Source organism: Crassostrea angulata, chromosome 3, assembly GCF_025612915.1.
Source record: "Crassostrea angulata isolate pt1a10 chromosome 3, ASM2561291v2, whole genome shotgun sequence".
Taxonomy (NCBI): Eukaryota; Metazoa; Mollusca; class Bivalvia; order Ostreida; family Ostreidae; genus Magallana; species Magallana angulata.
Window position 1 is genome coordinate 22630168 of NC_069113.1, and position 17970 is coordinate 22648137.

Genomic DNA, 17970 nt, shown 5'->3' on the forward strand with positions numbered 1-17970 from the left:
TTTATTCACATTTGATGTGTGTGTCCACGTTATGTACATGTCCTCGGAACAGTCAAGTGGACTGATAGTCTGGTTGTGGACTGGTCTGTTGATAGCAATATGCTCTATTTGGGGAGAGATAGATACTATTGGGCGTTTGAATGCGTTAGCAGTGGCAAAAAGATGAAGCAAGGAGGAGTACTGTCCGTCATTTGCAGATTTCATGATCTCATTCTTCAGAGACTGGGGGATATTATTCGGGATATTGGCCTGGTCAGAGATAGAGCTTTCAAAAACGTATTTGAAAAGTTTGTGACCAGCTCATGCACACATCGTACCCGACACTCAACACGATTGCTCTCAGTACCAAAGATAGAGTTGGAAACAGACCTATTAAAACAGTTGCCGTCTCCGACAACTTTCACAGGAAAATTAAAATTGCTTTGTTTGATTCCTGTGTCTCTTGGCAACAGATGCTTTGATACGCCATCATCTGCGGAGGAGATCAAGATTACCTCGTGATACAACTGTCGTCGGTACGATGTGTTCACATATAAAGGTGCCTCTCATAAGAGCCTGTAACTTCAGTGCACCCCAGCCATTTTTTTGCTGCATTTGCAAAGGCATTTCATACCAAGTCCCACTTGGACGTCCCACTTTGTGGATCCATGATTTTTGCAGCCCCTATCCGAATCAAAAATGGACTTTTCAGCTTACAGTAGATCTAGATCTATACAGATCTAAGTAGAACTATAATCTGGATCAGTCAATATTCAAATGATTGGTAGATCTAGATCTATATAGCCTCGTACAGAATATATTTTAATCAGCGCCAGTCTGTGTGAATGTGTGTTTGCTGCATGTTTGTGTACGGTAAGTAATATCGGCGAATGTGCAGAACCTTTCTCAAAGCTATACATAAAACTATCTGATGTCCGTGTAGTAGTTTCCCCTAAACTGCCAGATTAGCAAGATGACGTCAATCGATATATATTCAGTGTCATTAATCAATTTTGACAGCTTCTATGACATCTCGATCATGGATCATGACGTCATATTTTTCCAACGTGTTCAAATAATTACGTCACATTTATAACTGAATTGGCATTAAGGAATGACAAGCCTAATAGGCATCTTTTCAGATCTACACTGGATAGTGGTGGTTTTTCAATTTTGTTTATACAATCGAATCTGATAACCCCTTTTCTGCAAATTCGAGGGAGGGGGAAGGGGGGGGGGTTCCGGACCCCCCCCCCCCCCCGGATCCGTGCTAGACAGTGTTCTGCAGGGCCTCCACAAAGTATTCAATATAATGACAACCTCAAATTAATAATTACTTCCTTTTGTTTCTACGGTACCTCATTTGTGTAATGCTAAAATTGAAGTAAGCATATTTTTCAATCTGAAATTTTTACTTAAATCTTTGTGAAATTGCTTTAGACTTTTAATATGAGTTACAACTTAGTTACCTATACAGTATTATCATAAAATAAATTCTGTTGCATTGTGTTAATGTTAAAAATAATTTGACTGGACTAAACCGTGAACTTGCTTTAACAAGAGGCCCATGGGCCACATCACTCACCTGAGCAACAATAGGTATGGTAAAATCAGCTTAACGGAGTCATAATACAAACTATAAGGACAATGTAGTATAATACATCTTAAGATCCTGTATAAATAAAAGTCCTTTATGGATATTTTAATGTTCATAATCAAGTCCCTTTTCTAACAGGATGGTTTTATAATCATATATCACCTGTTGAGCATAGCAGTTCTCAAAAAGGTACTAAAATTTTTTTATATATATCGGATATAAACCTATATCAAACACTGAACTCATTGTGTTGCCCAAAAATCGTACAATGGCCAAAGTCTCAACAATTTGCAAGAATCAGTGATGTGTCAGAATGCTTGCATTTAAGTAAAACCATATTATATAACGTTTCATTTTTTTAATAATTAAAATATTTTCCTTTGTAAAATTGGAATCCGAATGTGGCCCCACCCCTCTCCTCATGATTTTGATTTGAAAAAAATGTGTAAATATTATGCAAATATCCCCCCCCCCCCCAATGTTGTGACCCCATCCTACCCCGGGGATCATAATTTGAACAAACTTGATTCTACCCTACCTGAGGATGCTTCCACACAAGTTTCAGCTTTCCTTACTAATTAGTTTCTGAGAAGATTTTTAAAGATTTACTCAAAATATTCCTATATAAAACTTCAACCCCCCCCCCCCTCCATTGTGGCCCCACCCTACCCCCGGGGATCATGATTTGAACAACTTTGAATCTACACTACCTGAGGATGCTTCCACACAAGTTTCAGCTTTCCTGGCTGATTAGTTTTTGAGAGGAAGATTTTTAAAGATTTACTCTATGTACTATTGAGAATTCACATAATAAATAATTTAATCTCCTAAAGATTTGAATTTTCTGTATATTTACTTGCATGAAACTTCTCCCAGCTTGAGATAACGGCATGCATCAGATGACAAATAGCCCCAAGCGGGTCTGTCTTTCAATGACCCAATTAACTACACGCTAAGACCTGTGTTTTTACTGCAATTTTTAGATCCCTCTGCTCTGATTTTTAATTGATAAAACTGATCAACTCATAATTTAAACGACATTTGAACCCATAAATTGACAGTTAATAAAGATAAAAATTGGCCAGCGTCGTAACATCTTGACGGCTAACTAATGACTACCGACCAGTGCACAACCGATAAATACTGTTCACTGTGAACAGTTCTTACAATTTAAGTCCAAAGTTGGACAAAATCTAGGTAATGAAAATCGCTCAGAACTAAATTTAATAATAATTATTCAAAATGACTTTTTTTTTCATTCAAAGAATCCCCCGTATATTGTGGCCCCACCCTACCCCCGGGGTCATGATTTTCACAACTTTAAATCTACACTACCTGAGGATGCTTCCACACAAGTTTCAGCTTTCCTAGCCTAATGGTTCTTAAGAAGAAGCTTTTTGAAAATGTTTCATCAATTTCTAATTATCTGCCTTTGAAAAAGGGCATGGCCCTTTATTTTCACAGCTTTGAATCCCCTTTGCCTAAGGATAATTTTAGCCAAGTTTAGTTGAAATTGGCCCAGTAGTTCTTGAAAAGATGTTGAAAATATGGAAAGTTTATGGACAGACGACAGACAAAATGTGATCAGAAAAGCTCACTTTAGCTTTCAGCTCAGGTGAGCTAAAAACAACCTCCTCCAGCATCTGAAACCTTTGGCTCAGATTCAGCATCCACGCCTGTGGAGTGCATTAAATCACAAGATGCGTCATTTATCTAAATTTGATATAGATTGAACTACAAATATGTAATAACAACTAAGTCTATCAAAGGGCACCTGCTCTAAAAACTTTAACCAGCTCAAAGACCTTAACCTAATCCAGTTTCCCAAACCAACATGCAAGCCTTTCAAGTGCATCAGTATCATATGACACACCATCCATGCAAGTTAAGTGAAGTTTGGGTCAGTAATAACTAAGATATAACCATCAGAGGGCACCCGCTCCAAAAACTTTAACCAGCACTTAAAACCTTAACCTCCTCCAGCATCTGAAATCTATGGCATGTGCATCAGTATCATAGATGCATTATCCATGCAAGTTGGGTTAAGTTAGGACCAGTAGTAATGTAGAAACAGCTATCAAAGGGCATCTGCTCCAAAAACCTTGACTTTCTCCAGCATCTGAAATTCAGCATCCAGGTCTTTCCAAGTCAATAAGTAGGACCAGGTGCATCATCCATGCAAGTTTGGTGAAGAGAGGACAAGTAATAACTTAGATACAAGAACTGCACCAAAAACTTTAACCAGGTCACGCAGATGCCGGGGATATAGCAGGAGCTTCCTCTCGGCGAGTGATTACATCATGCAATCAATTTTACAATAAAAACACAAATCTTTAATAAAGAAATAAATTTTATTGCACTGTTCTTAAAATTTGTTAATAAAATATTTTTACAATATATTTCTAAAGATGAACACAGGCTGAATTAGTTTTCTTGCTTCTTCTTGAAGTAAGCATGCAGAGGTTTCATTCCCTGAAAATTAAAGAAAGAAAAACTAAAATTAAAACTTGTATGTTTAAAGGGACTTGGACACAATTTGAGATCAAAAACTTTATTTTTATATTTTATGTATAAAATGGTTTACTGGTGCATTTTAAATGATAGAACAAATTATTAAATGTTAAAGTCAAGTTGCAAGCGAGATACAGAGGTATGGGCAGCGGAAAGGGCAAAAAATACATATTTGCAAAATCAACGACAAACTAAATTCAGCAATCTAAAATAATATTATCAATGACCATAAATGCAAAACAAACAGTCTTCTTTGCAAAATAAATGTACATAAAAATCAACCAAAGGTATTTAAAAAAAAAACAAACACAAAAAGTAAAACCAACAGACATAAATGTAAAACGAACATACATCAACATGAAACAAGCGGACGCATAAATAAACGCCAGGTGGCGTTTTTTGGGAAGCAATATACGTCATCGATTATTGGAATCCGGGATGGTTCACACCTATTCTGTTTCGCCCTGGGATGTTTCCCACGTCAATGTTTCGCACCTGCCTCGGAGCAAAACATCTGACTGTATTATAATGTAATGTAATGGAGTGTTGATGTAAATAAAAATGTACATGTATATATAGTTAGCATAGATCTATTTTGGGGACCATTAAATACATAAATTACCGGTATCTGCTTGAACTTTACATTACCCAACTGCATCCACTATTTAACTACGATTTTTACCAGTCTTATTCTTATAGCAAAAGTGGGGTTAAATATTATTTCCATTCCCATTTATTTATTATGATTTATCTAAAATTATAAATAATATTTTAATGACCTGTTTATACTCGTACATTTGTTCCAAATTTCATATTCGGATGAAAACATATGTATAATCAAATATTGTACAGTCTTGTATAAAAAAAGTCATTTATTTGTTACCCATAAACATGATGATATACAAATATCTGGAAAAAAAAAACATTTTTAAAATGCTACAAGACATATGTACATTGTGAATTAAAATTAAGTGCATGTATCAGAAATACTTCAAGCTTATCGACACATAGGCTTCGGAACCGGGGGGGGGGGCTTTTTGCAAAGTTAGTCCTAACCATTAGGTAAATAGCAGAATAGACGGTTCAGCCCCCCCCCCCCCCCCCCCCCCCCCACTTTTTCTCGCAGGAAATATAAATGTTCCTTAATGTACCTTGAAAGATTGAGAAGTTGGAGTCTTAGGCATACTAGCCCCCCCCCCCCCCCCCCCCCCCCCCCCCCCCCCCCCCCCACGGATTAAGATTTTCATGATTTGGGGGAAAATAATTTGTAATGTAGGTTAGTTTTTTTCTTTTGGAAGCATAGGTTTATTCCCCCCCCCCCCCCCACCCTCACCTTCCTCCCCCACGGATTAGGATTTTTGTGATTTTGGGAATTAGGTTTTTTTCTCTCAATATTTCTGAGGATCAGTCTAGCCCCCCCCCTCTGTCAGTCATTTGTTGCATTTCGTATCACTTTAATTTTACTGGGTGGAAGTAATGCAAAATTTACAACTTGACATCTTTGTAAATTTTGTATTTACTGCCATCCGGTAAATAAACAATTTATAGAATAACAAAAAGTCGGATTATAATAAAATATTTAACGAGTTTGAATGGATAAGTCCATAAAAAATGGATACACGGGAGGGGGCGGGAGTGGGTAATGTAAAGTTCAAGCTGATAATTTATGTAATTAAATGATCCCCAAAACAGAGCTATGCTAACAATATAATATTTTACATTTGTAATTAACATTCCCAAATTTTTCATTATAAAAATACAAGTAATTCTCAAGTGAAAGACAGGCTATAAATGTTATTACAACACAGTTCACACCTCTTGTTCTTAACCATATAAAACGACATGGTTTAATAAAATTAGTAAATAAAAATCCTAATCAAGCAAGAACGCTCTCTTGGCCGTGCATGAATAAAGACAAGCACTGTTTCAATAGTTTTTTTTTAAAAACATATTTCAATTCTTGTATAGGTAATAATTAATTTCAGAGGAATGATAATACGAGAAAAATATCTAAATACAGTGAGATGTTTCGCTCCGAGGCAGGTGCGAAACATCTCAGGGCGAAACAAAACAGGTGCGAACCATCCCGGATTCCAATAATCGATGACGTATATATTGCTTCCCAAAAAACGCCACCTGGCGTTTATTTGTGCGTCCGCTTGTTTCATGTTGATTTATGTTCGTTTTACATTTATGTCTGTTGGTTTTACTTTTTGTGTTTGATTTGTATTTAAATACCTTTGGTTGATTTTTATGTACATTTATTTTGCAAAGAAGACTGTTTGTTTTGCATTTCTGGTCATTGATAATATTATTTTAGATTGCTGAATTTAGTTTATCGTTGAGTTTGTAAAAAAGTATTTTTTGCCCTTTCCGCTGCCCATACAGAGGTAAGAATTGATCGTTGTGTAATCAAAGCTCGAGTCTTATAGACTTATAGTTGTTTACAAAGAATTACCATTTCATGGAAAAAATGACTTGTAAAAACAATTCAAACTAACTCAATATCTTTATCAACAAAAGAAAGTTACATTTGATTGAAACTTTCAATTTCAAAATACGACGATAAAAATGACAATATTCCAGCTTTGTTTACAAAACATAGAATTATTAACTCTGTATCTTGCCTAAAACTTGATATTTGACTTTATAATTTTGACATAACAATATAAACTCTCATCCATGACCATGCATACATTTTTCAAAAAATCTCCTCCCTCACGATTTTTTGTAAAGTCTTAATTCTGATTAGGCCAAATAAAAAAATATGTGTGGTTCCGGTAACGTCTAAAAAAAAATTAGGGTAGGTAGGTAGGGATTTTTTTTTTTTTTTTTTTTTTAGAAATGTATAAAATGATTCTCTGAGTACTGCATGTACCTAGCACTGCATTGCAGATGGCATTTGTATTTAGTGAGATAAATATACTAAATTAAGATTGGTAGAGAACATCTAGCTTTTATTACTATGACACAAATATTTTTAAATAAAAAATTAACAAGTGAAAAGCTGTCAATGTGACAGCAAACCAGGTTTTCTTTTATGTGAACTGTATCCATAATCCATGTCAACCCGTATCCAGTGAAATGGAGTACCCTATATGCAACATTTTGCCAAAAAATGACTAAGTTCAAAAGCTGGTTTTATTTTCATAAATTATCGGAAATCAAAATCCTAGCAATATGCACATCTCTGATATATGTACAATTGATCTGCAAAAGAACAACTTCCTATCTTGAAAACTGTAGGAGGAGTTATCCGTACAATGAGGGTACCCTATATGCAATATTTTGCCAAAATGTGACTAAGTTCAAAAGCTGGTATTTTCTTGATAAATTATCGGAAATCAAAATCCTAGCAATATGCACACCTTTGATATATGTACAATTGATCTGCAAAAGAAAAACTTCCTATCTTGAAAACTGTAGGAGGAGTTATCCGTACATTGAGGGTACCCTATATGCAATATTTTGCCAAAAAATGACTAAGTTCAAAAGCTGGTATTTTTTTGATAAATTATCGGAAATCAAAATCCTAGCAATATGCACACCTCTGATATATGTACAATTGATCTGCAAAAGAACAACTTCCTATCTTGAAAACTGTAGGAGGAGTTATCCATACAATGAGGGTACCCTATATGCAATATTTCACCAAAATATGACTAAGTTCAAAAGCTGGTATTTTTTTTATAAATTATCGGAAATCAAAATCCTAGCAATTTGCACACCTCTGATATATGTACAATTGATCTGCACAAGAACAACTTCCTATCTTGAAAACTGTAGGAGGAGTTATCCGTACAATGAGGGTACCCTTTTGGCAGCCGCCCGCCCACCATTTTCACCATTTTAATAACCGGATTTTTCCGTTGGAAAACCGGGTTAATGAAAAAATAATTTCTGTTTAAAAACAACATGAACAAAAACGTATTAAATGTTCGATAGTATATAATTATAGGGCTGGGACGATTCAGAGTTCATTCGATTTGGTTCGAATTTGATTCAGAATGCCATGATTTGTTATTGTTTCTATTCGTTTCAATTTTAAAAATTCTCATTTTAAATTTTAAAAAATTATTTTTACCTTGCAGATTCCATATAAATTCAATTTAGGGCCCAACTCAGGGCCCAGCAAAATTTTAGGGAGATTCACTTCTATCTTTCATAAAATAGAGAGAAGCTTGAGAAATTAGAGAGAATTCCATTTCTTGACAATAGCATAATGCTAATAATGATATACAAAGTTAAAGTCTTTAATAATATAGATTGGATAAGAAACAAGTCAATAAAAACTAAAACAACAATCTAATTTTTTTTTAAAATTATCCAATTTGTTGAATTAAATTTTTTTGACGTATTCATACATTTTATATATGAAATGTTTTGCAATTGTGTTAGCTTAATGACAAATAAAATCAGTCTTTGTATTTTGGTGTATTTTGGAGGTATTAGTCCAACCCTTTGACCCAATTACAACCGTTATGCAGAGGACCTTGAAAATAACTGTAAACATATTGTTTTATGATTATTTCAGCATTAATTTGGCAGTGTTATAAACTAATTACAAGCTACAAACTAATTACAATTACAAGTGAAAAGCTGTCAATGTGACAGCAAACCGTGTTTTCTTTTATGTGAACTGTATCCATAATCCATGTCAACCCTTATCCAGTAAAATGTGGTACCCTATATGCAACATTTTGCCAAAAAATGACTAAGTTCAAAAGCTGGTATTTTTTACGATAAATTATCAGAATTCAAAATCCTAGCAATTTGCACACCTCTAATATACGTACAATTGATCTGCACAAGAACAACTTCCTATCTTGAAAACTGTAGGAGGAGTTATCCGTACAATGAGGGTACCCTATATGAAATATTTTGCCAAAAAATGACTAAGTTCAAAAGCTGGTATTTTTTCGATAAATTATCAGAAATCAAAATCCTAGCAATATGCACACCTCTGATATATGTACAATTGATCTGCAAAAGAACAACTTCCTATCTTGAAAACTGTAGGAGGAGTTATCCGTACAATGAGGGTACCCTTTTGGCAGCCGCCCGCCCGCCATTTTCACCCGCCCGCCATTTTCACTATTTTAATAACCGGATTTTTCCGTTGGAAAACCCGGTAAAAAACACTAAAAGAAATAAACATCGGTTGTAATTTTCAACGCACAGTATGTGGTTGCATCACCCGTATTTATATTAGCCCCTATAGATAAGACAGTCGCAAGTTGTTTATCACAACAGGGGTTAACTGAGGCTTCGAAAATGCCTTTTGAAATTGATAATTATCATTTTTTTTGCCTATGGGTTTTATTAACTCAGAATACAGGGTGACTTCAATATCTCTTTCAAAAGAAATTCCCGCTAAGTTACCGATCAAAAAGCGAGCATGTCAACCCTAGGTTGGTCCTAATTTATTTATTGTGAGGTACACAAGGTAAAAACAGTTCTTGATTTATCTTCTTTTTATTAATCAACTGATAGGAATTAAAATGTTCCCACACTAATTGGAGGCTGTCATTGTGGTATTGGAGCCGATGACTGAAAGCGGGGAAAATTCACAAAAAATTTTAAAATTGGCGCAAAAAAAAGTTTAGGGTCGGGGATCAAAAAAATAGGGACGGACGGTTGGGTGACCGGAACCACAGGTGTTTTTTTATTTGGCCTTAGGCCTTAGTGAGCAAAAAAGTTAAAATCTACTGTACCTTTGGCACAGGTGACCTAATTTCCTCCTGACTACTGCTCTGAGATGAGGAATTGGACTGCCAGTTTCTTGACCTTGGTGATTCCGAAGTTTTCTCAAACAGTGCCCGCTTTGGCGATCCCTTGCTGAGTTCCTCCCGGGATGCCAATTTCTGCTGACGAATTTGGGACAACCAGTTCAGTTTTTGAGGACTGTTTTCTTTATCACATTTTTTATAGAATATGTTGATTTTGTTGACACTGCCCTCTTTCACTAGGTTAGGTAAGTTAACAGTTGGTGATGACACAGATTCCAGTGAACTACTTTTGCGAGACTCTGGATCAATGTTTATTGCTGACAGACAGGGTTTTGAAGTTAATGGACTCCTGGGTAATCGTGGACTGCCACTTAACGGGTTCATACTTTTGTCCTTTTGAAGACATGCTACAAAGAACAAAAAAGAAAACAATAGACACATTCTTTGTGCTTTGATTATAGTTCATTTTTTGATCTCCAAAAATACAAGACTTGCAATGAGGCTATTTGCTAGATTTAAGATGCAGTAGTACATGTATACGGACCACAGCCAGGGCCCCCTGCTCCCCCCCCCCCCCCCCCCCAAAACCCTTTTTTGGAAACAAAATATATTATGAAATTTACAAACAGAAAAATTGAATTCCCCAACCCATAATTTTAGGAAATAAGTTCAGTTTTTAAATGAAATTCAAATATATTCAATGTCCATTTCTTTTTTTTAAATTGAGTTTATAACCCTATGAATGATTCACAGAAAAACTAGTTTAGAAAAACTAAACAAATCACCACACCCATTGGCATATCAAATTTTCAAAATCATATTCAAAGCGCAATTCATTTTGACATTCATCAAGCAATCTGATAAAAAAAACTTGGGATAAAATAAGATACCTGATTGGGAAAAGTCTAATTTTTTTGGACTCGGTTTGATTTCCAGTTTCCTGGGGCTACGTAACTCCGCGACCTTGATAGGACTGTCCTGTACACGCTGTCTCTTTGTGAACCTCTCAAAGGACCCACTGTCTTCGCTGTCCTCATCAATCAACTTCCTCTTGCAGGGCAGACGATTTCCTTTAAAGATGGACACTTTGCTGGGTTCGTCCTTTTTCATGGATTCACTGGACTGGGTTGCTTTCTGGCTTTGTGATGAACTGACTTGGGTCTTTGGAGAAGTTCTGGACAGCCAGGTCTTTATGGAAGGTGACATCATTGGTGACACACGAGATTCACTAACAGCTGTTGCCTTTACGCTGGAGATCAACGTATGGTTAGATTTCTCTGTTAACTTCTGTTCAAGACCATCAGCTGATACACCTGCAAAACAGTTTATATTTAACTTATGATGAAATTGTCAGATCACTATTCTGATACTCCACTATCTTCTATCTGTGAATTAAAAAATCAAACACTCTGATTTTTCCATGAACTTTGTTTACACAATTATAAATTTATCTTTTTGAGAGTCTTAAATGTAATTGTCAGTATACTTTTTTTTTATATTCAGCCATTTCTTATATGTGAATTCAAACAAAAAAAAACAAACAAAAATAAAACTACAAGCACTCTGTTATATCTTGAAATTTTGTTTACATATTTCAAGTTTATCTTCTTTGAGAATCAGATCACTTTGTAGATACTCTATAATCTCTCATCTCTGATTTTAGATAACAAGCATTCTGATATGTCAGTGACATTTGTATACACATTTTTATGTTTCTCTTTTTTTAGTACTGTTTTTTACCGATCTCTTTGTGGGTTCTCTCAGCAGTCCCTGTCACTTCCCCTGGGTCAGCAGGCCAGGGTCTACGGTGAAGTCGCCAAATCCTCATGGTGTTGTCATCAGACAGGGTGGCTAACTATAAGTTCATGTTAGAATTATAAACAAATATATATATCACATTCTTTTGATAAAAAAAAGATTTTTATAAAATTTTGTCACCAGAGAGGGTATATAACTGCACATTTAAGTAATCAAAATTAAAATTAATATTTATAAGGGTTCGATGGTCGTGGCAATTTTTGGACTGAATTGATTCAAATTAGAATATAAAAACAGGGAAATTCCAGAGTTAAAAGGCAAAATATATGGTCTTTACTTTACTTTACTAAATAATAGTTTAGAGCAATTCATTTTTAAAATATTAGGTAGATCTGATGGTAACTATTTTAACCATCCAGCCTCCTTAAAATAAGAACTTGATATGAAACATGAACAGGGTAGCAATTACTAATCAATATTCTGAATGAATTTGGATACAACAGATTTATCAAAGACAAATTACAATTCTAACCTTTGTAAAATCTGTAGGACACCACTTAACATCAGACACTTCCATGCTGTGACCTTTCAAGACAATGGGACTTTGCTTAGGACAGCCAATCTGCAAATAATTATGTTATTTATCAATCTGGGTTACTCTCTGTTAAGATTGCCGACAGGAATACATGCATGTTTCATTGGATTCAAGAAAAGAGCAAAAATGTCATACTTCAATACTGTGGTTTCATCGATATTCGTTGAATACCAATTTTCGTGGATTTCGTTGTTAAGTTGATCCATGAAAATAAATGTTCATTGAAGAGCAATTTCTATTAACATTTTGTATTGATAGGGTCATTGGCCACGAATTTATGTATCCTTGAAACCGGGATTCATTAAATCCATGAAAATTAATACCAACGAATATTAATGATATCACAGTAATATCATCTTTTGGTGCCAATCAAAGCGCTTATATTTTGTCTTTTCTGCAATTCATCATTAATTTTTTTAGATTCATATATTGAAGTCCTACAATTACATGTACTTAGAGTAAGGATTTCTAACCTTGTAGATGTAAGCCATTTCATCGGTGGACCCAGTGAGGAGATACTCATCATCTGGACTGACACACGACTTGATGAAAAAGGAACCACTCTCATGGCCCTTGTAACTGTGCACTGAAAAATAAAATGTCTTCACCCTTTACTACACAATCAATGTTATTTCTTGTACAGTGAAGCTGAAATAGCAATAATCAATTGGTGCTCAAAATTCATGGTCACTTGAAGGGACTGCTGAGCAGAATGTGCTCATGAACATAGGGGAGTGTTTGATAGCGCTTTTTAGAATGAACTGGCCTTATGTCACATACATAGAATCTACAGAAATGTATCCCTATGACTATGAGATAAAGCTGCAATGTCTTATAGGAAGAGACAAGACTCTTACTAGATTTGGTTGAATGGTAATAAAACTACTTTTGGCACACAAGGTAAAGAATTATGAGAGCTACCATGTCATGTCAATTTAACAGCTTGTTCAACAATATTTCAATTACTTTTTGGGTTTGTTATTCATAATATGTAATTATTAGCCAAAAATGAAATTTAAAATTTTTTAAAAGGATGTAGAAACAGTTGACAAGACTATTCAGTACAGAGACATCACACCTTTCTAGGTATGACAGGGGTTGCCATAAATCTCACGTCTGCAAGAAGGTGAAGCATACTCTAACACCTTAAATTTGTGATGTCTTCTAAGGGTACAGGTCATTTAACTAAACTAAAATTGGAATTGAGACTGTTGAATGCAAATTTTACCTGGTTTGGGGCTGTTGTTGATGACATCAAATTGATATATGACATCATCCCTACAGTTGGCAAAGAGCTGGCTGTAACTTGAATCAAATACAAGGTTGGAATAACCTGAAAAATTAGAGAAACTAGCCATCTTTTTATCAAAGTATAACAAACTCCTTTGATTTGATATCTTTTTATCAAAGTTAAGCAAACTCCCAAAAAGATAAAAGACCAGCAAGCATTCAGGTCCATTTATACAATACTTACCGAGCCTTCTCTTAGACATGCCTGGATATGTGATAGTTACTTTTGGCACTGCATCAGAATTTGAAATGGAAAAGTTTTTCCTTAGATCCCATTCTTTAATACATCTGCAAACAATATGACTGTTCACATTAAAACTAAGTGAATGTGAAGGCTAGTACATGTACATGTATATTCATAAATACTAATTTATGCCAATATCATAAAATGCAAGTACAATATCATTCATATTCCATAAAATCAAGATCATTTGGTTTTAGTACAATTATATTACCAAATTCTTTTAAGAAAACTTACCCATCCAAAGTCCCAGCAGAAAAGAGATTCATATCGGTCTGGAAGAGCACCGCTGTCACAGACATTTGGCTGTCCTGAAATGGTGGGAGAAAAACTTTGATACATATCACATAATGATAAAAAAATACAGCATTTTTGTATGTTACAAAAATTCAGCATGATTCCATGGTGTCAAAAGATGTACATGTATTTTTTAACAAATTTTACAGCATTTTCATTCAATTATTATTTATTAACTTACGCGAGGTGGTCCAAGCTTTCTATTGGCAGTTTTATGTCCATGTGAGCGCAGGGTAATTGAATGAGCATTCCTAATTATGTTCACAGGAGAGATATGCCCATCTACAGAAAAATGAAATGATATCTAATTCATGTACTTTAAACTTACAGAAACAGTAAAAACTTCATGGTCTTAAACATTTTCAAAACGTTTTTGCTAATATGGGTACCTCTTGATCTATCATTTCTGACTGTCCTAACATGATGATTTAAATGCATTTTAAAATCATTCATATCTATTGATTTGTTTAAGCACCTATAAACTGGCTGGCATATGCAATGTTTGAATTAACATACAATTACCTTTTCTCAATGGCACTAAGGACCCTTGGAGAAAAATAGTTAATTCACATATTGGGGTTTTTTTTTTTTACCTTTTTTCTGGCATCTGTCATCCCATATCATGATATGACCATCTCTGGATCCAGTGGCAAACACGGCTATAAAGTCAAAGCAAAATATTCAAATTGATAAAATAAAACTCATGCATACTAACTAATACTAATGTACATATTTAAGGAATGAATCTAATTTCCACCTACGTTATAAACGGAGTAAACTTTTCCAAGTTATATATGATACTGATAACTCGTGTAACATAGGTAGAAATAACTTTATCTCAAACAATTTAATTTTCTATAAACATGACAAATAAATTCAGAGAAATATTGCCCATCATTTTAAAAAAAATGAGGATCTTTACATAATGTACATGTAATGTCAAGTGGATCAATATGTTTTGTATGCACATTGTACTGTGAGGTAAGCAAGTTATGTGATACAATATAAATGAATTTGCTGAGTCAATCAAATGAAGCATTACAACCAGAATTAAATTAATTACTTAGAACATTAACAAACTTTGGAAAGTTTTTTTTCCCCTTCATATACATGTACCATATCTTAATAAGTGTTTCAGCTGCAAACATGAAATGAAGTCCAACAATTCGAAAATAAATGCTACAAATAATTTGCAACTTGCTTTAGCAGCAAAAATGATTAAAGAACTTTTTATTTACAATGCCTGCTGGCATAAAAGACCGATTAGAAAATTTCCACAACTAAACAGTACCATTGCTTCCCCTCTGCGCACACACACATCGTACGGAGCTTGTGTGCCCCCGGAACACATTGAGTTTCTCCTGTTTCTCCACGTCCCACATTACCACTGTCTGGTCCCCGGAAGCCGTCAGTATCTTCTCCTCGCTCTCCATCCACGTCATGTCAAATATTGCGTTGTTGTGTGCCTGCCAGTCTGTACATCAGGTATACAAAAGATTTGTCATGGTGTGAGTTACAGGTATGTATCAGTTTTTTCAGTTATTTTTTACTTCCTCCATTATAGAAATTATATACATGTATCAACGGAAAATTAATGAATTGTTAGACTTCATTCATTGTGTAAAAGAAAAAAAAAATATAAAATAATATCAATGAGTGTTATAGATCATATTTAATCTTGCATGAAACTGGCAGCAGTTTTTCTCCTCATCATTATTTGATTCAGAATTTGTTAATTTAAAATTGAAGAGTACTAAACATTCTACATTACCAGTACTTGGTATGCTACAACTCCGAAGAACTTTAGGACTACTAAAACCTTTTTTAAAGAATGAAAAGAAATGCATACCATCCTGAATTGCCATCTGTCCAGTTTTATTTGTGTTGTAAATCACAATAAAGCCATTCTCATCTACCACAGCTAGGATGTGCCCTTTTGATTTGACTTGAAAATTTAGAAGAAGAAAAAAGGCACATTCAATGTCATAGCATTTTAATTTGAAGATAAAATTTTGCATAATAGCAAAGATTTTATATTTTTTTTTACTAGTGATGATAGCAAACATTGTTTGATTCTAAATCTCAACCAATATTAAAACATATATCTGATGATTTACATGAATAAAAAATACCTTTACAGAACTCGCACGCAAGGGGAGGAACAAATGCCTGTGGAAATATGATGAAAGAAAATCATAAAAAACAAACTTATGTTATCCAACTTGTACAGGAACTAAACTGAATATATACGGTATATCCTGAATCAATCTACACTTATGTAGAGATCTGTATTTCAATTAGATTGATCCTAAATGTCTATTAAATGATGCTTATCATCCCTAGAAATTCAAAAACAAAATAGCAAAAATTCAAAGTTTTAAAAAATCTACAGAAATTAAAAAATAAGTTGAAGTGGTATGGGACATGCATCTCATTAATTATTGTGACGTACTTCCTATCAAAATAAGTATCATCTTTAAATGTTTTTCTTTCCCATGATCTTTATTAAACAGCGTAGAGCAGTCAGTTAAGAGTATGAGCTACAAATATGCAATTCATGATTTCATATCCTGCTGGGGCTTTTATAATTTTTAACTTTCCCAAAACTTTCAAAACACATTTTTTGGTCAAATACATGTATTGTAAAATTTGAAAATTCCTAAGCCTTGAGGGCATGGTTATAATTTACTTTTATCCACATTAATATCGAAAGGTGTCCCATACCACTTTAAATTGTCTTACCCCTTCATCTTCCCCAATGTACTCATCTGTCTTTAGTGATTCAAATGATTCCAATACATTTGACAAATCCAACCTTTCTGAAAGACCTGAAAATATACAACAAAAGAGTTTTACATGTACTTGTAAGATTTGAAAAAATTAAAACACTTGATGTTTTGCTTAATTGAGTCAAATAAAGCTAATTTATCATTAAACAAAAAAGAAATTGAACACCCCTTTGAACAGATAAATTTGCCTCTTACAGAACCGATCTGACCCAACCTAACAGAGAGTAAACTCCAACTAAACCCTGAGTTTACTTTCTGGGTTTACTAGAGTTGACCCATAGTAAACCCAGAGTGGACACAGAGTAAACCATGTCAGAAGTATACCCCTGAAAGAAGACGCTATTAGCCTAACTGTGTATTCGGAATATACAAGGGGCCTGGGAATTACAGGCAGTAGGATGGTAAGATAAAAGACTGGTCTGCTTCACACGTACGCGTACAGTTGACCTCAAAAGCAATTTCCAAGTAAACCCTGAGTGGACCCAAATATTCAAAAATAGCCAGGTAATTAAGGCATTATAGACAGGGGAATTCCCCGCCTCCCAGGTCTTAGAGACAACCCTGCCACGAGAGATAGTGTCTAGAATTTCGCCCTTTGCACAAATGATAACATAACTTCTAAATGACATATAGGGTCAATTGATATTAAATGCAAATTGTGCCAATTTTTTCAATCAATACAGTGCAGATTTTTTTTTTTACTTTACATAATATAGTTACTTAAAAAAAAAAGAGCAAAAGAAAATAAACCTTTATCAATTTTAGCTGTAAAATAACATTCTAGCTTATAGTTCCGATCATTTCCAGGGTCAGGGTATTCTCTTTTGAGAAGCGGACAGGCATAGCCTACGTCCACTTTTGGATGTAGGATATTCTTGTCCACTTCTCAAAGGGAAAGGGCACCAGGGGGTACATTATCAGCTTAGGAAAAGCTTTGGCATTGGCCTACATAGGCAACATGGGCTACAAGACAAACACGTTCGTACCCTTAGACTCGTGTGTGATTGATCAAACTTACCATACTCACGACTGTGTAACCTTTTAACAATCATTTTCTGCCGGCATCAATGTTTACCGAGTTCGACAAAAACCGCGCCAAATAAGTAAAGAAGAAAGCAAAACGAGTAGGGGTATGTTCCGGCAAACGATGAAAAAATATTTATTTTTTAATTAGATAACAGATA

The 17970-nt window shown here is 34.6% G+C and overlaps 1 protein-coding gene across 1 annotated transcript; it reads right to left on the minus strand.

The window, feature by feature from the left end:
- Window positions 1-3914: 3914 nt before the first annotated feature.
- On the minus strand, window positions 3915-17961 carry LOC128177321 (denticleless protein homolog). The gene is made up of 16 exons (XM_052843997.1): window positions 17805-17961; window positions 16740-16825; window positions 16130-16166; window positions 15847-15942; window positions 15289-15471; window positions 14591-14656; window positions 14179-14279; window positions 13938-14011; window positions 13644-13747; window positions 13398-13502; window positions 12643-12755; window positions 12107-12196; window positions 11557-11671; window positions 10707-11129; window positions 9802-10223; window positions 3915-4048 (listed from the first exon to the last, which is right to left on the minus strand). The coding sequence occupies exons 1-16, from the start codon at window positions 17836-17838 to the stop codon at window positions 4001-4003; spliced, it is 2097 nt and encodes a 698-aa protein (XP_052699957.1). The 5' UTR covers window positions 17839-17961; the 3' UTR covers window positions 3915-4000.
- Window positions 17962-17970: the final 9 nt, after the last annotated feature.